Source organism: Labrus bergylta, chromosome 8 (assembly GCF_963930695.1).
Source record: "Labrus bergylta chromosome 8, fLabBer1.1, whole genome shotgun sequence".
Taxonomy (NCBI): domain Eukaryota; kingdom Metazoa; phylum Chordata; class Actinopteri; order Labriformes; family Labridae; genus Labrus; species Labrus bergylta.
Genome location: NC_089202.1, coordinates 17,828,377 through 17,848,808, shown reverse-complemented (window position 1 = coordinate 17,848,808; position 20,432 = coordinate 17,828,377). Strand labels below are relative to the sequence as shown.

Genomic DNA, 20,432 nt, shown 5'->3' with positions numbered 1-20,432 from the left:
TTGACACAATGTCCCAACTTTGTAGGTATTTGTGTTCTAAAATGAGACAGATTCCTTTCTCCATGTCTCATAGTGCTGACTGAACTTCACAAATACATTTTTTTTCTGCTGCTTCTTCTTCAGCACAATTCACCATTTAAATGTCTGTTTTAAACGTTTGCAACTTCTCCCGTCAGTCTACTTTTTTGGACGGGGGAGTCATAATATTTACTGGAGGACTTTTTTAAGGCCTGCAGATGCCCCTGATATAGTCTGAGTGCATGTATGAACCTGTTAAGTAATTTCCCTCCCATTCTCCCGCACAGATCACGTCTCCATCGGTGGTCTCGGTGACAGTTTCTACGAGTATCTCATCAAATCGTTTCTGATGTCTGACAAGATGGACGATGGCGCCAAGAAGATGTACTACGGAGCGCTGGAGGTACGGGATGTTTAAATCCGACACATCACACTGACAGGAAGCTCCTAACAGAGGGAGCTCTTCTAGAAAAATAATCAAAATGACAGGATTTAGCATCAAAGACATTTCTTTACATCCCGAGACAAACACGGGGAACTGCAGGTACATGTCATAAAGCGCTCATAAACTCTTTTCACAGTCTGTACCCCTGACTTCTTTATCTGTAACAGTGATTGTTCTGCTTCCACTATATATTCGAACAGTTGGAGCACAAGAGAAAGTGTTAATAAAAAAAAAAGAAGGACAGAAGAGCCTCTCTGTCCCTCTACAAGCTGTATCAAGTGAAAATCATTTAAATTATAAGAAAGTTTTCTGCATTCGAAGCCTTAATCAGTGACCTCCCTAAAGCTCGACTGAAGGACCCTCGATCACTGAGGCTCCCTCTTTTTCTCAGATTGAAGTGTCTGATACATCTTCTCATCTAGTTCTTTTCATGAGCTCATTAGAAAGCAAATGCTGCTGCCTGTTGAGCGCACAATCACAGAGTGATGAGATGTCAAGTTGGGACTCTTGTTGGATTCCTGTTGGCTCAAACGTAGGTACGAGTGTGTATGAAAGGAAGTGAGTCTGTGAAAGTTAAAATAGAGTTTGTTTGTTTAGTTTTTGTCTCAAATGTATTGTGTTACGAGGGTTTTGTTGTTGGTAGTGTAGTTTAACCCCCCTTTTTTGCAACTTAATGAGGGAAAATGTACCGAAAAGAAATCCATCCATCCATCTTCTTTCATTTATCTGAGGTCGAGTAGCGGTGGCAGCATGCGCTATAAGTCACTTCCCTTTCCCCCAGCAATGTTTTCAAGCTCCTCCTGGGGGATTCTGAGGTGTTCCCAGGCTAGACGGGACATATAATCCCTCCAGCGAACTCTGGGTCTGCCCCCCCGGGGTCTCCTCCCAGTCGGGCGTGCCCAGAAAACCTCTGAAAATAAATGCTTTATTTATCTTTGTGGCCTTCACTGTTTAAACTGGCGCCTTGTTGAAGGGTTTCAAATAGTGTAATATGTGTCTTATTACTTCGAGGTCAGTGACCCATTTGGATATTGGACTGATATGTTACGCTGTCTGATGAAGGGCAAGGGCCTGAAACGTTACATGTGGTGATAATTCACATGAAATGTTAAATGGATCAGCGTCTGGTGTGCAGACTTTGGCTGGAATTGTTTTTTGTCCAGCACCCAGTACTCACATTTTTGGTTGTGAGTGGTGTTTGATATGTTTGTACGGATATGTTACGTTGCCATCACATTCACATAACATGATGGCGAGTTGATGAAAATGGCGATTCTGTACTTTAAAAAAAATACCACTTAAATCCAGGGCCTTTATATATTTAAAAATGGTTGCCTCTCTTATTCAAACCCAGTCGATGTTGTTTTGCAGAAAATGCAGCACTGTATGCTCATAGCATGAGTATATACAGACAGTCGTTCTCAAGAGGAACAGACACAGGGGAAAGGCAAGAAGATAACAGCGTAAAGGAAAGGTTCCTGTTGCTGCCTAATGTCATGAGATTGTAGCTGCCCTGTGTATTTATATCCTGTAATGTCAAAGAAGAGCACTTCCACTGTGTGCAGAAAAGTGTGTGTGCACATGAATCCAGTGCACAGGCCACCACTGCATAAAGACACATGCGAAGCTGTCTGTGTTCCTCCTTAATGGAGTAAAGATGTTCCCTCCGGCTATAATTACACTAAAAGACAATAACTTAAGATTGCTATCGAGATTTCCTAAGTTCTCATCAGAGAGGTCAAGCTAGAGGCTCAACTACTAATTACAGCCTCTCCTCCCCCCCTGAGACTTGGTATTTAAAGGGCCAAGGACCCCGGCACTTTCAGATGAAGTCATACACTGTATGTTTAAACAGAGATCTAAGGTGAGGCCGCAGCACAACTCATTATCTTTGGCATTCAAACAAAAGCAGATTACTAATTAAAACAGTGTTGAATGAGAGAACGTTTTCAAATTGTCCTACAGCATGATCACTGCTAACAACTGCTAATTAGCAGACCTCTCATCGAACTCATCCCTACAAAAAAAAACTGTTTTTTTTCTTCTTCTCTTTCTACCAACATGGTTTGATATTAAGCTTGTTATTTTGTTTTATCCACATTTATAGCAGGTTTTGTCTTTATCAAACCTGGTTTGCAAGAAAGGTATTTCAAATGGCGTAAAGCAGCATGAATTCTTCGTTGAGGAAACAAATACACATCAATAGTAGAAGTGTGTCAGCTGCTAGTAGTCTAGTGGTTGGTGCGCTTGCCCCATGTAAGGAGGCTGTAGTTGGGGGTTCATTTGCAGATTTATCTGAATAAGAAATGTGTCCTTGCACTATAATACAAGGCAAGCTCAAGACCATCTACCATTTATCATAAAGTCCTTCAAGCTGGCCCCCGGGTTTGAATATGACCTGTGGCTCCTTCTTGTTATTCCCTACTCATCCTGCCTCTATCACCTGTCCTATCTCTAAAATAATGGCGTTAAAAAATACCTAAGATAAATCTTTAAAAAATTCAAATTGAAGTCTTTCATAAAAAAAAATCTTAGTTATCACGCAGGAGGAAGATGTCTTCACTTTCTTTTCTTCTGTCCAAGATCATTTTGAAAAAGTTGTTAAAAATTAATGAATTTTAGACCGCTGACTCAAAACAGAGTTGACTCTTTTCAATACAAGCATGTTGTGTTGTGTTGTATCCGGCTGTCAAAAACTATTCAAATGCAAAATGAGCGTCAGGCAGCTAGTCCTGACTGATGAGTGAAATGGAGCTGAGGGGAAAGAGACTGCATCAACAAAAAGAGACAGAATGATGAGTCACTCAGAAACGATCTCATAAGAATCTATTCTGTGTTATAAAACATCAAGCAGCGACAAGAAACCGAGCCGCAAAGAGGCAGAAATGCACAGGAGCTGCATTTTTCAGATTTATCCGAATAAGAAAGTTGAGTTTTTTTTTCCACAAGTCTTTCATAAATCTGCCTCTCCTCTTTCTCATACACTGTTGTGTTTGAGTTTGCCAGAGTTCTCCTTGCTGCTATACAACGTGTACATAATTCAACAGATCAATACAGGCAGGTAAAGTTTAGCAGCCTGGTCTAGTCTTGGACAATTCTCGTGAGATAATGTGAGAAAATTATTGACATAAACAGGCCTGCATAGAAAACAGGTCATGTAGAGAATAAGTATCAAGGAAGTCGATGACTCCAGAAATCTCTGAACCTGTTTCCATCCCACTCTAGTTTGTGTTGGCTTGATTTAAAGCCTTAAAGGATCATGGAAGATATTTTTATTCAGCTTAAGATAAAGTCCACACACTCAATTCTGATAGTGTTTAAAAGGCACATTTTGTGATTGCTGGTACTATGGGTCTCTCAGTCAAAACTGTAAGAAACAATGCAGACTGACGACATCATGAACCAGCGTGGGAACATACTGGAGAGGTCATGGTCTCAAGGGATGGTAGTAGCTTTGGGGCTGCAGTTGCTCAGTCTGTACGGACTTTGGTTGGGAACCGGGGTGGGCCGGTTGGAACCAAGTTTGGTATTGGGATTAGTACTGCTGAGGTGCCCTTGACTCTGAATGGCTCGGGGCTCCAGTGCCTGTGCAGCCACCTCACTCTGACATCTCTTCATAAATGCGTGAGTGTGTCTCACAATAAAAGAGTAAAAAAATAAAATACAAATTCTTTTGTATTTATAAAGCATATTGTTTAAAAAAAGATAAAAACACTGTTGCCGATGAAAATCTATTCGACTTGACTGTAGAAAAAAATCATTCCATTCAATAAACCCAGTTGAAATGTTCTGCTCTGTTCTCTGTGTTGCTGCAGGCGATTGAAGCGAACCTGGTACAGAAGTCAGCTGGTGGTCTCACCTACATGGCCGAGTGGAGAGGAGGGATCCTGGATCACAAGATGGGTCACCTGGCCTGCTTCTCCGGGGGAATGATCGGCATCGGCGCTGACGATGGAGCGCCAGAGAAGAGGCAACACTACCTCGACCTGGCTGCTGAGATCACACACACGTGCCACGAGAGCTACACTCGCTCAGGTGAGTGGAAACATCAGAGTGTGAAGAGACTCTCTGCTTTGAGAGGCTGAGCGGAGTTCAGTCCAGGAGGCTCTGTGCGGTTCAGGAGGAGGGAAAATGATGGCTGACTGCTCTTGTTTTGGATGTAAATATAAAATGAATATGTGTAGGAGGAAAAAAGACAGAGTGGAGAAGGAGTTGTAAAGGAAATGAGTACGTTTTTATCCACTGTAGCAACAAGGTCATATTTTTTCTTTTACAATGCAGTGAAATCTGTTGAAACATTGGGGATTTAGTAAACTCTCCTTTTGCAAGTTTCTGCTTGATTCCATTTTCGACCGACCTCGGCCTTCCAAGGCTTAAGCCACACGATAGCAATCCAGCCTCTGTTCTCACCTTAATGAGGTTGCATTTCTGCTTTTACCAAATTACATGTACTGTGAAAGTAGATGATAGATTTTTTTAGTTTAGAAGTCGATCCTTCCTAAACCATTTATTTGAGCAGTAAACAATAGGGTAATGACATGATGACATTTGACTTTACTAATAATCTTTCTGAACAAAAGTGGAAAGGCATGCATTTATATTACATTTTGCAAAACAACAACAAATATATGACCATATTCACATTGCAGTAACTGGTCTTATCTAAATGATCTTCTGGGCGTGGTCTAAAATGCATGGTGGAAGTGCATTTAAGGCTTGTCAGACTCATTATTTGCCATTAAAGGATGTATAGGAGCTTGAGATTGGGACTCTAGCAGGAATCCATCGAACGGTCCTAAAACAAGGCAGGCATTGGAAGCAGTAGTGATGAGAGTGACCTCGTCTTTATGCATCCCCAAAGAGAGCAGCACTGCCAGAATGAGGTACATTGATTTTAGGAGATGGGAAAAACAAAAGCTCATTGTCACAGAGTTCTTTATCGTCCGACTACTGAATTTTGACTGCAGACAAGCAGATACACTGATATTAAACTTGCACCGCCTAGTTCACAGTGATAAGATTGCTGCAGCCATGCGTGCAATTATTCTAAATCTAAAGTAAAAAAAAAAGGTCTCTGTTTGGTCCTCATTCTTTCTTTAATTCAGTTTTTTTTTTTTTCAAACCTAGCACTGGCTTCGTCTTCTTAGAAAAAAAGCCAGTGGAATTTAACGGCTCATTATAGTTGTGGTGTACTTTAGCTGTCTCGTTAAGAAAGGTTACGGTGGCACTCGCCGTATAAGAAAATTAAGAGTCCTGGAGAGCCATGTAAATTAAAAGAGCCTCAGGCGTTTTCATTTTGCCCCGACTCGAGAGCAGAACGGTTCTTTGTGGCTTCACCTCGGCAGAGAGACGACAGGACTAATAAGGAGCAGCGAGGAATTCAAGTTCTCGTTGGATTATTCTCCAACGTGTTGCTGCTGTGGGCACTGGAGCAGACATGAAGGTGTCTCTGTGTTTAATATTGATGGTCACATTTTGTTGAGATTCAGGTGAGAATGGAAGGAAGGAAGAGAAGGAGAGCAAATATATATACTCTCTCTCTCCCATTCTAACAGAAAAAGCATGTTGTGTGTCTGACATTAATGATTTGAAGGATTTAATTATTTAATCTGGTTGAGCTGTTGTATGAAGTCAATCAATCAATCAATCAATCATTATTTGTATAGCACCAGTTCATACAAGTGTTATCTCGAGACGCTTTACAGAAGAGCATATAGGATAATATGCAGGAAGGATTTCTCCTTTGTGTTCCTCGTGTTCCTGTTGTCCACATTTCCTTGCTGCTGAGGTGGAGGTCGGAGCAGGCCGTGTGTGAATGAGGACGCTGGTGGTTGTTGTATCTCCTTTTCATGGATTGTTTGTTGGTGATGGTGTTTTCCTTTATTTGTCTGTTTTACAACACTTGTTTTGTTTGCACTCGTTGTACTCCTTTCTTTAAATCAGCAAAATAACATGCGCAGTTGTTGTAGACATTTCGGCAATGTTGAAAATCTCATTTAAGAGTGCTGGCCCCATGTACAGAGGCTGTAATCCTCCAAGCGGACGGCCCGGGTTTGAATCTGACCTATGGCTCCTATCCCACATGTCATTCCCCACACTCTCTCTCTCTCCCTGATTTCTGACTCTATCCCCTGTCCTATCTCTCTAATAGAGGTATAAAAAGTCGAAAATAAAACTTAAAAAAACGATTTTTACAATTTTTAAATGTGAAGAAAAGAACAAGGAGAAGCAAGGAGAGAGAAAGAGAATGGAAGTGTCAACGTGATAAAAGTCGACGGGCAAATTCACTTTGGTTCCAAACTCTAAACGAGGGAGAGAAGATGATGTCTGATATATTCAAACTAACACAATGAAGATTCGGAGAGGAAAAATCCAGAAAAGTAGAGGAGGATAAAAAAAGAGAGGAATGAGTTTGCCTACATTTCTTTTTGGAAAGACCCGTTTTTGATCCCCTCTCTTCCCTGGCATCCGTCTTGGCCCCTGACAATAATCTCCTCTGCTAATTTCAAGCTTTTTCCCCCCTCACTCCCTCCACTGTCGGGTATGCTGCACAGATTCATCCTGAAATATTCATTCGCTCCCCTATAAGCTAATGTGACTCATCCTCATAACACGTTCCTTGATGGGCTTGGAATACTTTTGATCTGCAGGCCAAAAAAAAAAAAAAAAAAAAAAACTTCTCTGGCTTTCTCTTTCATAGTCCTCCACCAGGTTTCTCTTCCCTCATTAAACGGAATGGATGGCGCTTAGCAGCTCTTGGATTAGCTGGAAAGGGACAGAGACGGTGTGAGATTTGCTCTTGGATTTGCGCAAAGTGGCTGCTATTTAGCTGCGTCTTAAATACTGATGCCATGACGACTCTCCTTCTGCTGCCGCTCTGGATCTCTGCCATCTCCACGGCAGCGCGCTGAGGCTGGAAAATGGGGAAATAAGAGGCGCAGCATGCAGAGGGAGAGGTTACAGAGGAGAGCTAATAGACTTGTGATGCTTAGCTTCGAATATGGAGATGAATGAGAGGATGTACAATAGAGCACCTTGAAAGAGACTGGTGATGTATAACTAAGGACGTCACATTGTATTTTTAACTTTAACTACAGCTCAAATGTAGGAAAAAATGACATGAACCATCGTCATTAATGTTCAGCAGGAGAACCATAAGAAAAGCTGCAGTGAAATGTAGCAGTGATAAAGGAAAAAAAAAAAAAAAAAGGCAGATAGGACAGAGAAAAATAGGTCGTCCATGAAAGTTATAAGTTAAAGTTCAAGCTCAATACTGCCAAATGGTATCCCACTCAATCTTGAGCTCTGTGTGAAGCTAACATGGTGGAGTCAACCGATGGCAAATACCTCTTCTACCTCATCCAGTGTGACCTCAGCTACTTCTAGCTCCAGCATAGGCTACACTGTTTCCAATTTCTTTTTAACTGTTTGGCTCCGGTTTATGCATTGGCTGTAGTAACACATGAAGAGTATTTTCCGTACTATCTTGATGAGTATCTCGGGCATAAAGATCACAAAGGTCTGATCTGAGGGGTGCGTTTTAACTTCACAGCCGGTTAAATGTCTGCGTGATGTTTTCCTGTGATGTGATCCTCATTATGCAAAAGTTGTTTCCAATTTCTTCCGCACCTCTTTCAGCTTGATGAGATGGAGATTTAAGATGCTGCATGCTGTTAATAAGCCCTTGGCTGGTGTTCCAGTGTTGGGACCAGAAAACGTTCTTACTGTAGGCATGAAATGTTCTTCAATTCCTAAAAGAGCCACAACTGACTCTTAAACCAACGTCTTGTAATTTGTGTTTGACGCAGTTGGCTATTCATCAGGAGGACTTGAGGGAAAATCGATGTGTGTTCTGTTGAATTAGTGTAAGCATTGCAATCACAGGCATCAACAAGTCAGAGAATGATTTTGCTCAAGGAAGCAGAGTGTGGAGAGATCCCTGTGGTGGTTTAGGAATCAGATAGATGTAATGAGAAGTGTTGGAGAGGAGAAACTCTGAGCTGTGGAGTGAACAATTTGGCACCATGTTGTTATTGTTGTTGTTGTTGTTGTTGGCTGGGTTGGTGATGTGGAGATGTGTTGACGTAATTAAAATAAAAACAGTTAAGGTTGGGACCCCCACAACTGCTCCATCTCCCATGAGTGAACAAGAGCTTGCATGCATGTATTCCCGTTGACAACAAGCCAATGGTTCCACACTACACCATTGATGTTGAGGCGGTGATTCAGTTGTCTTTCAACAGGAAAGTTATTGGTTTGATCCCCAGCTCCTGCAGCTCAGATGTGTTCTTGGGAAAGACATAACCCCAAGTTGCTCCCGCTGCTCCTTCGGCGGCGTATGAATGCGATGAGTTAATATACTGATGGAGACTTCACAATGCAGCCTCTGCCATCAGTGTGTGAATGGACGTTAATGGGTAGGTGTGACCTGCGGTGTGAAAGCACTTTGAGTAGTCGTAAGCTGAAGTCTAGAGAAGCCCTATACAAGTTGAAGTCCATTTACTAGTTCCCATATTAGCAGCAAATCTGGAGTATCCCTCTAAAACCAGCACAAGAAATGGTAAAAAAAAAAAATGGAATGTTTTTTTTTTGGCTTTCACTACATTTAATACAAGTTTACCTTCAAACCAATCTATTTGGGCAAAATACAGTACCTGGAGTGGAGGTTATGTATTGTTGTTTTTTGAAGATATATTTCTGGGCTTTTGCCTGTATTTAGAGAGGACAGATGATAGAGTAGGAAATCAGGGAGAGGAAGAGTGGAGAATTGCATGTGGGAAAGGAACCCCAGGTCGGCCATCAGTGCACCAGGTTATGTGTTTTTCATTATTTATCCCAACCATTGCTACTTAAACAGGAATGATGTGTACAGTACAGCAAAGTCTGTCAGTTTACGTCGAACGGTTAATAGCCTTGCTGTCTTCTTTCTTTCTGTCTTGCTTGCACATGCTCAATCACTCACATCGTAATGGACTAGCAGTCCAGGTGGCCCCGCTGTCTCTCACACTCACTACTTACTTCAAGATGATTGTCTGTTCCAATTGAATGCAGCCACTCACACAGCCTCAGTGACCTCAAAGATGCAGCTTCCTGCAACAAGGGCCAATTTTCCAAGTGGCTAGTCAGTGGTCGGCTAAAATCACAGATGATAAGACGGAGGAAGGAAATAGTCAAAGTGGACGGTGCAGAGGAGGTGGAAACAAAATTTCAGATTGGTCTTGTGTGCGGTTATACAACCTCCACTTCAAGCCTGTTGCTAAATCGAAGATGTTGCTGTGCTGATGTTCCTGTCCTGACCTTGGCAAAAAGTATTTCCTTTGTGCGGTATCTTGAATGGAATCTCTTTGCCATGCAGTCTTGAATTAAGGTAGAAATATGATGGAAGGACAAAGAGGAAAAAAAAGAGAAGCGAACAGACCATGTGGACAGCTGGGAAGGTCTAAAATGTTTAACTTTTGCCTCAAACCTTTAATTTGTTTGTTAAAACCACCAGTAATGTATGTGTACTTGTTATAAACTAAATGTAGCATTGCAGACAAGTACTTGTGCCAATAGGCAATATTCAGAATCAGTGTTTGACTTTTTGTCCGTCTTTATTTTGTCTCCATCAGCCACCAAACTGGGACCTGAGGCGTTCAGGTTTGATGCAGGAGCTGAAGCCTCAGCGACCAGGCTGAGCGACAGATATTACATCCTCCGACCAGAAGTCATCGAGAGCTACATGTACATGTGGAGACTGACCCACGATCCCAAGTACAGAGAGTGGGGCTGGGAGGCTGTCGAGGTGAGACACAACAATACAGTGTTAAAAAGTACTCTACCAAAAAGGAGTATAAGACCCACACATCTTTTCCACCAAATGCTTAAGGGTTTAGTGACTTTATGGCAGTTGATGTATGATTCAAGCATAGCATGAATGAAGCATATCCACGATTAAAATGTGTCCTCTGGTCCTGAACTTTTAAAGGGGTAATATACTGATCTGAAGGCTTGATATCAAGCTTCAATAAGTTTATTTATAACTATGATAACACATAAATTCCATCTGTTAGTCAGTCCGATTAATAGACTGTATGTAACATGGACGTTGTCTTAGTGATGCCACCTATTGGCTTTTGAAGAGTTTTTTGATGCCCAACTGATGCCGTTACTGTTCCCACATTTCTGTGACAACCTAACTGTCAAACAAGCTAGCAACAGGCAAAGAGGTGGAGCTGAGGTGGCCCTTAAGCCTCCTAGCAAACAGGCACAGTAATAGCTGGTGTATCAGACGCACTCTTAATACATATTTTTCCATCAAGAAAGTAGGCTGAGTCCTATATGGTGTTGCGACCAATATACCAGTGCAAAATGGAAGACATGACCGCATGTGCAGCTGCAACCATCACTCGCTGCATGTGACCTGACACGATTGTAAACTAACCCCCATTCATTGTGTATCGCAAGTGGCCAATTTGCTGGGCAAGAAATGCTGGGATACATAGTAACCTGGACCAGGTGTAGGGCCACTTTTTAACAGCTTTATGCCTTCCTCATAAGTTCAAAATCTTTCATTCAAAGATGATGATGATGATGATGGTAAATGATCCTTTTAGAGTGCTGGTTTGATTGAAAAGGCTCTCTCAATTAAAGACAACAAGTGACCAGCTGAGGTTGGATCCACCCCGTCCACAACTATCAAGGTAACCCCAGGCTGAGAGCTCAACTATCATTCTGGTAACTACTAGGATAACAAACATCACTTGGCACATTTTTGACTTTGATGAACAGAATGAAAATCACTATGCAGGAAGACAGTTGAACTATTCTTTCCCCCTAGGAGCTGCCCAAAAATACGCTGCGTCGCGATTACCGTTGTCACATTCATTCAGGATTTTACGGTACTGACTTGAGTAACTGCCTGTTAGTCAAGTCAGCCTGCCCCTAATTATGCAAATGTTGACATAACTTTTAACGTCCATACAGTTTTCCATCAATAAAGAAATAATTTAGTAAGACCAAATTTTGGTTTTGTACCAGGCTGTAGACCATGGCTTTCAGCCAGTGTCAGGTGGAAACTCAATAAACTGCAGGTTTTCCCCTTCAGCAATGACATCATATTTCCACACCATAGGCTTGGTCCAACTATTTGTATTTCAAGAGTGTATCTTATAAAACAGTGAATCAAGCAAGTACAATAAAGCTACCACACCGTAACTGCCGCTGTTATATTGTAGTTCCAAATACGGTCTGGTTGCTGTCTGTTCATCACTATGAATGACCAACTTGTAATGCTCTTATTATTTTATGAACTTTTTGTGACAGCAGAAAAAACAATAAACACATAAGGTGCAATATAATGTTGCCCGACCTGCTGTCCTCAGAATTTGATTCCCACCTCTGGTAGTGCTGATGATGCAGGACAAAAGTTTGTAAACCTTTCCAATCAAAAAGTTACCGTACAGTTTTCAGCTCTAACATTGTATATCCACACAGACTATGAAGACATTAGCCTACCTAGCGACAAAACAAAGGTTACAATCTCATACTTGCTCCTGAATTTAATAAAAACCTTGTAGTAAAGTAATAGCCCTCATTTCAAATGTAAAGATAGAAGAGAAAAACATGTTATTATTTCATGCCATTGGTTTGTTTAAGTTGTATGTTGGAGGTCTAGTACATTATAATTTTGTATGCTACACGCTGTCTTATCAGTGGCTTGGCTGATTTATAAATCATACTCACCTATTATGTCAAGACCCTTTTACACCCTCAATTACCCTCAAGCAGCTTCCATGGTAGCGGGTGGCACTATACATTAACTTGTAGATCAAGCAATCCCCTGAGCAGGAGGTGAGGGTTGTGCAGGGAGCACCATTATTAATGTGGCATCAGACAGGACACAAGCCGTAATAAAAGTGCAGAGGACTGGCATGATAGATTTAGCATTAATTTAGTTCGTTCAGAAGAGGAGAGATCAGGCCGACGAGTCTGACAGGCCTTTAATTATCGGGCACAAAGGTTGAAAACGGAGCATGACGCATCTCCTGGTGAACATCAAGCATTAACACAACGGGGTCTTTGTTAATTAGCACGTATAAACCAGGCCTTTGTAGCGGGGGTAATAATGTGCTAATCTGCTTGGCTAGCTCAGCCACTTTTCCATTAGCCGCTGTCAGATGTAGCATTGCTTGTGCTTCAATTGTGTTTCCGGCTGAAACCTTGACATCTTCTACTCTTCCTTTAGATGTACATTAACACTGCTGTTGAGTAGGATGTTCTCTTTTTCAAGCCGTAGTGTATCATATAAGTAGCATAAGGTCCTTTTCTGATACGTGTTGTGATATCCTCGGTACAGTTTGTCATTAAAGAGGCCACATTATCCCCCCTTTTTCACCTTTTCAAACAGTCCCCTGTGGTCTAAATGAAACATCTGTGCTGTGCTTTGGTAAAAATATAACATTAATCAAGCACCAGAGGAGGTTTGTGACCCTGTATAAACCAGCTCTCTCAGAACGCTCCCTTTGGTGTGTGTGTCTCTTTAAATGCAATGAGCAAATGAGGGGAGGCGATTTTTTTTACAAGAATCCCACTGTGATGTCACAATGGGAGCAAATCTGAAACGGAGCATTTTTCTCTGTGTTGTAAGACTTTTGCAGACCACAAACAAAGGTTTGGATGGGTTTATTTCACATTTTGTGGGTCAGTAAACACCCAGGTAACCCAAATATATGTTCAAAAACACTGTAAAGATGGATTTTTCATAATATGTCCCCTTAAAATTAAAAAACTTGTCAGAATGTGAAGTAATTGTAACCTATTCAAATTTGCATAACAAGCAGGAAACTATAAGAACTTGTCTTAACTTTGTCGAGAAAATGAAAATGTTTTTGGAGGTACACATGTTCATATTTAAACCTTTTCTCTCTCTCTTCCTCTCTGTGTCTGTCAGGCCCTGGAGCAGCACTGCAGAGTGGAGTCCGGCTTCTCTGGGATCCGTGATGTTTACACCATGACAGTCAGCCACGATAACATGCAGCAGAGCTTCTTCCTCTCAGAGACGCTCAAGTAGGTTCTTTTTTTTTCTCTCACCACATCTCCCTGCAACAGATGGCATTTTGCAGTCTGCATGCATAAACCATCGTAGATATAGAGAGAAATGTAGGTTCCACTCTGAACGCCGGTGATTCATCTCCCCTCCAGTCATCTGAGATGATTCCAATCACGCTCTGCATCTGGTCCTCTTTATTGTAAAAGAAACATGAATGACGAGTGGATGGCGTGCACTTGGTCACTTCAATTTCACCGTACCTCATTCTTGAGTTATTAAGTGATGTGAATCATTCCTGAAAGCCATGTTGTATCGGAGCCAGTGATGGAAGAGAGCCGGATTTTCTAAAGATAAGGGAATCAGAAATAATAGCCACTGGGGCGCCAGTAGCCTAGTGGTTGAGTCAAACGCCCCAGAGGCTGTAGTCCTTGTCGCAGCGGCAGTGCCCTTTGCTGCATGTCATTCCCCACCCTCTCCTCCAAACGTTTCCTGACTCCCTTCAGCTGTACTATCCAATAAAAATAAAAAAAGGCCCCAAAAATATCTCTAAAAAATAAATCATAGTCACTGAACATACTGATCTTGTTGCAGCCTCTACCAGCAGGATACCCCACCTGATGTGGATTCACTCATTAAAGTGACAAATCATGACAGTGGAATCTTAGCTTGGAAATAAATTAGTAATAGAAGATTCATTTAGCGAGGCATTCCTGCGTGACACTAGTGATAAACGCAAAGAAAATGTTCCGGTTGAGTGGTTAAAGAATAACAGTCCTTTTATTCTACAATTTATTCATGTCAAAAAAACGTCCTCTGAAAAATACAATCATCTGACAGACTTTGTTACTGTGTCTGTAGCCTAAAAACCTTTCCTTTGTTCATCTGTAAAAAAAAAAAAGTTTTTTTAAAATGGCACAGCAGAATATTCATTTCAAGCTGTACACACACATCTCCCTGAGTAATACCAAAACTTGTCTTTGTTTTCATTTTGACACTTTGATTTTTGTGCAGACTACACCACCAAAATCTACATTGTGATTATTTGGCTTTACTCATGCTGCTCATTGGATTTTGTTTCATTTTGACTCTACATGACCCTGATCACAATAACTGTCTTAATCCTTATCACTGACCGATACTTTTCAACTAACTGTAAAATGCAATGATCATGGAGGCTTTAACTGAGAGGCTACATGTAGTGTTTATTGTACTGTCCACTCCTGACAGCATCAAAGTTTTAGTAGTTCACACTCACACACTCAGTTTGTTTATATGCTCTGAGAAAAAATCAATGTATTGTGTTAGTCCAACTAAAACTGGACTCTTAGAATGCATGTAAACACATAAGTCAGAATGCGATTGTACTAAGTGTAAGTCAATTTTGTCGAAGTTGGACCATCACACCTAGATTATGCGGCTGACAAAATATTTACTCTTGCATGAATACACCTCAATTTGACCCAAAATGACCCAGGGCCTCCTTCACACGCCCCACAGTTCTCGGGTCGGGCTTTGAGCTGGAAGATGTAGCATAGCAGAAGTCTTGTTGACGTCTGCCTTTGGAAACTACCATAAACTAGAGAGACAGAAATGTAGAAATGTACAGAGCTGACGAAAAGTGTGCCGCTTGCTAACTTGCTTGTCGATTGTTTGGTATGTGACGTGATCATATAACTGGAAGAAGGTGCAGTAACTCGCTGATAGGGGGCATATCGCCTTTACTGTAGCGCGGTCGGAAATACATCCTGCAATAAATCGAGTCCATCAAAATGGCCAAGCTTAACTGTGAATGTATGACTAATTATCACTATGAAGACACATTGGCAGTGAGAAGCCTAGTTGTAGTAGAGGAGAGCCAAACTGCGACAGTATGTCTACATCGAGAACAACACATCAGGGTACAGCAAAGAAAAGACTACATCTGATCATCTTTGACTCTAAGGATTGGCTGGGAACTTTTTCTTCTTTTGACACAGCCCAGCTAGGTGAAGAAGTTTTCTGTCTGTATGCTAAGCGAGGCTAATCATCTGATCGTTAAGGAATAATATTGAATTTACACACACAAGAGTGACATCAAATCTCAGAAAGAAGGTGAATGAGCGTATTCTTGTAAGCCTGTGAACCTCAATGGCACTGAATTTGTTTCCCTCCTGTTTGCTCAGGTATCTGTACCTGCTCTTCTCTGACGACGACCTTCTCCCTCTGGAGGACTGGGTCTTCAACACAGAAGCCCACCCGCTGCCCGTTGTCCGCAAGAGCTGCCTGCAGGAGGAAAACACACAGGACAAGACGGTCTCTGAATAAGACTGAACACAGAGACTTTTTTTTTTTCTTTTTTTTTTTTGCACATGTGTATGTGCGAACACACAAAAGAGTCACACAAATATCGCAAAACACCAATTTAATGCAGGTTCAGAGTCTCTTCAGGAGCTTGTTATGGACTCTCAAATTCCTTTCCAGTAAAGGATGTTGTCGTTTTACGCTGTGATTGTATATCCTTTTGCCGGGTTTTACTTCCTGCTGGCACTTCTTTTTTTGTGGACAATCAAAACAAACATGACTTTCATGAAAAGAGCACCTTTTTTCTTTCCTTCTTTCCTCTGTGAGGAAACCAGTATAACTTGCAGACCCAAATGTACGGGAGGAGGGTTGACCCATGGGCCATATTGTTAGAAAGAGAGAGAAGCGTATAGAAAACCACTTGAGTTTTGCTCTTTGAGTTCTTTGTTTCGTTAATCTTCGGTGATGAATGATTTCCTTCTATCTCGTCATTGCATTTTTTCCTTTGTGAGTACACTCTTTGACCAAAGGTTTATTTGCATTTCTAGTTCCCTCTTCTTCTTCTTTTTTTTTCCAAGTAATGTGTTTTTGTTGAGATTTGAAAGAAAGTTAAATTTATAAAAAAGGGTTGAATTGTAATGAGTATTGATTAATGTACAGACATGAAATGTGACCCTTGAAGCCACCTCCGAACTAATGTTGATGTCATGTTTCTTACTGAAACAAGCTTGAATGATTATTTTTCAAGTGAGGAGGTGTCGTGAAAGTGGCAGTGTCTTATGCATCCAGGGACCATTTATTAAAACAAGACTGAAGTTGGGTTGTGTTTCCTCTGTATGCTTGGGTTCTTTTTTTGTAAACAGGGCGATGCTTTCTCAGTCCTCTCCGCCTTTAAAGTCAATGTGACAAATGTTCTGTCAGTTCTGTAGCCGTAACACTCACACACACACACTCACACACACAGTCACACACACACACAAAAGGATAAAGAACACATTTCCGAGCCGACTTCAAATGGGTTTCCCTGTTTCTGTTGTACTTTCTCTGCCTTGACATGTGAATCCATACAGCTGCCAATACTGATGTTAAAGGCTGTAAGCCCGAGAGCCGACTGCGGAGATACGAGATTTCATTTCCATCACTGTTCTTTTCATCACCGATGTCCTGCACAGTGTTGGAGCGAATGTGCTGTACATACAGATGAATCGAGTGAACCCTGTATGAGCTTGTCTTGATTTGATTTTGTGATTTATTTTTTTTTCTCTCTCTCTGAACTTCAGTGGTTATTTTTTTTTTCTGGGTTCTCTTTTGATTTGCTTCCCTCAGGTGTATCAGTAAAAGAAAAAAAAATAACTAAAAAGTTCTGATTTTAAGTATAGCTATTGCTGATATTAATTATTGTTATTACTTATTCTTACTGTTTGATTTAACTTTCATTGTTGAATATTTTTCAAATACTGATAAAAAAAAAAAGACCTGTGCAACTTTGTACATTTAAACAATCACGGTTGTTGTGTGTTTTTTATTGGCCTTGAAGTTTGGACTATTTTTTTTTCATTTGCTGGTTAGAAGGAAAAACAAACCTGCAGTGAATCTCAAAAGAGGAAGAAGCTGAGCTCATTTGGCACTAACATTTGTTTCGGTATTTGCTTCCAGAAAGTTCACCGCAGATTTAATTGACGGGGGATGTCTCAGGGTCGTGCGAAGTTCCAGCAATCACGACCAGAAAATGACTGATGGGGTTTACATCTCTCTCACCGTGTCAGGCACACAAAGCAAGATTTAATACCTTCCTCCTCAAATGAATTCCCTCCACCTGATGTTGCCTGAATCCTAATTTCACTGTGATTGCTTCAATGTTTTTTTTTTCCAGCCTTTAAATAGAATCAGCAGGCATTACTGACATGATTAGCATTTCATAGTAAATTCATAAAAATGGTGCTTAAGTGTCATGAAACTGGTGGCATTATTCTGACTATCACCAGAGGTGCTGACTGTCAACAGGCAAGGCAGGCCACTGCTTGCGGCCTCCGGCCAGTAGGGGGGCCTCAAGGGCTGACAAAGTTTACACCACAGCAGTGGCTCAAAATGTGCAAATTTTCCAATGACAGTAGGAACCTCCTTAGGTGGCCCCATCTGACAGCACACACTCCAGTTGCCTACTGGTGGTGATAAACGCTGGTTGGAGGGGCCCAATAGACTGTAGAATCGCCACTGACTGTCACCTTAGAAAAGAGCTGATGCCGAGGTGGGTGAGCCTAAAAACAAAGTGTCAAGGTTTTTAAAACTGAGGTATGCACCATTGCACTGTCCTTCCCTTCAACTCAGATGTTGATGAAAAGAAGAGGCACGTATGAGCTCTTCTGATTTTGTTCAGGGACATAATTGGGAGGATCACTGTCCATTTCAATGCACCTGAGACTGATAGTGAAGGACAAACAAGACAGGTAATACCCTCCCCTCTCGTTTTTTTCTCAGCTGATCCAGAAGTCTCTGACAAGCTGCGGAGGAAACAGAAATGTCTGCACTGCTGTATGTCTTGGCAGGACTTAGTGTCAATTAATTGCAGAGAGGGAAGATCCATCTCAATTTTTCAGCAACCGCTGTCCTCCAGCTGTCCCGTCTGGAGCTGGATTTAAATCTGGAAGAAGTGTCAGGTTATGGAGACTTAGTAGATTTAAATGTTTGCTAATTCCAAAGCAGAATCAACTGGACAGTGGTTTAGGACAGTGTTTTTAAAAATGGGGTCCCATCCCCTGGGGGGTCGCTAAGGGCGTCACGGAGGGAAGAGGGGTTAAAAGTAGATGTGGGATTTTTGGTGCCGAAAAACAGCCACAATATTTCGTCCGATATCTTTCTTAGATCTCTGAAATCTGTAGAAATAAATATATATATATGTATATATATATATATATATATATATATATATATATATATTTTAGGACTGGGAATCTTTGGGTGTCTCAGGATTCAATTCAATTTTGATTCTTGGGGTCTCGATTCGTTGGAGAATCTATATTCGAGTCAAAACGATTCTGGATTCTTGATTCAAAGTCTTTGTTTGACCTAGTACATACTTCAGGAACTACTCTGGTCATCCGTGAGACTGGTTGAATTTCTTGCTGCTCCATTTGAGATTCTACTGAGTTCAAGAGCTAGTTTTAGCACATAGCACGAAGTGACTGATAAGCCAAAAACAAAAAAGTTGATTTTTGGAAGTTATTGATCTATTTCAAATCTCACAAGGTAAGAATCTCGACTTTTTTCATAAAACGTTTTTTTCCGACCTCTAATAGATGTACACATTTGCGTTGATCCCTTAAATACAGTGATCAAACACTCATGGAAAAGATCTAAATAATGCACACAGGATGATCTCTTAACTGGAAAGTAACTGTGCATGTATGTGCGTCACCGCTTTACACTGCAGGGTGATAATGTTTGTTGTAATCCATATAGAACACTCTGCTGGTGAAACTGCTAGTTTAATACAATGAAACTCAAATGAAATTATGAAAAAAGATAACCTACTGAATATGTTGTATACCCTATTCTATTTTATATTTGGCAGATGTGGCAAATCAAAACATTTACTTTGCGAGCTGCAACAACAAGTATCAAACCAAGACATTTATAGTTTATTTTTAATTAAATTATTTAGTTTATTTGGTCAATTTTACATACAATGCAAAGTCTTTTTAATTGTGAATTTTTGTGGCCCGTAAAACTCCAGTGATTTATATTTCAAGATGAGCTTAGTTTTTTGGTTAAGGTCCTTTTACTTTGCCTTGAACAGAACATGCATGTGGTCTCAAAGTGCAACATGTTGTGTATTGTTCTGAAGCAGCAAAAAAAATAAAAAATCAAGTGTATTCTTTTACAAGGATTTCAAACTGTGGTATGAATACATTTATAGATGAATGGATTCCTGATCTTTGCCTGTACTGAGGCATTTTCAACACATTAGTATAAAAACAAATATATAGGACAAAGCTGTAAAATATTTAAGCCAGCCAAAAGAAACACAGCAAAGCATCAAGTGAGCTTTTAAAACACAGTGCACTGTATACGTATATAGTACACCTGAAGTTGACCTTTCTATTTGGTCCATTCATTTTTGCACAGATGGAAATGATGATTTTCACGAATCAAAGAATATTAAAGTTACTTAAGCAACATCCAGATACAACAACTAACTACAGATTGTGACAAGATATCAGCAAAGCTGTTGAGTTTTTAAATATTTTTTGAAGGAATTTTAACGTATTTATATAAGACAGTTCAATAAGCTCTTAGGACGAATAATGTTAAGAAATGTAATTATGATAACTGTTTCAAATTGATAAATTCTACTGTGGTCTTTTTAGTTTAAGTACAATGAACTGTAATTTTAGAAATGTGATTGTTCAACTTAATTTTTTTTAATACCGTAGTTGGTGGTGTTGCACTGATGGATATTTGGATTCACATGTTACAGGATACTGTTTATATTTTTGCATTTCTTTGGCCTGAAAGTTAAAGGAGCTGTAGATAAACCCAACAAACATCACCTGAAAATGTGGATTTGTCTTTGACGTGAAACATTTTTGACATTCAGAAAGGAAGATGCCGGAGCACAAACAAACAGCAGATAAAGATACAAGCAGCCTTTTTTTCTTT

At 40.6% G+C, this 20,432-nt stretch overlaps 1 protein-coding gene across 3 annotated transcripts in view; it reads left to right on the top strand.

Moving 5' to 3' along the window:
• The window catches only part of LOC109983706 (mannosyl-oligosaccharide 1,2-alpha-mannosidase IA), a 201,645-nt gene extending 185,052 nt beyond the window's left edge, over nucleotides 1-16,593 (top strand). For all 3 annotated transcript variants that reach the window (XM_020633533.3, XM_020633534.3, XM_065958216.1), the window contains exons 8-12: nucleotides 306-421; nucleotides 4,279-4,498; nucleotides 10,075-10,247; nucleotides 13,395-13,510; nucleotides 15,656-16,593. In XM_020633533.3, the coding sequence (XP_020489189.1) occupies nucleotides 306-421; nucleotides 4,279-4,498; nucleotides 10,075-10,247; nucleotides 13,395-13,510; nucleotides 15,656-15,797 (767 nt within the window). In that variant the 3' untranslated portion in view covers nucleotides 15,798-16,593. The remainder of the gene's footprint in view (nucleotides 1-305; nucleotides 422-4,278; nucleotides 4,499-10,074; nucleotides 10,248-13,394; nucleotides 13,511-15,655) is intronic.
• Nucleotides 16,594-20,432: the final 3,839 nt, after the last annotated feature.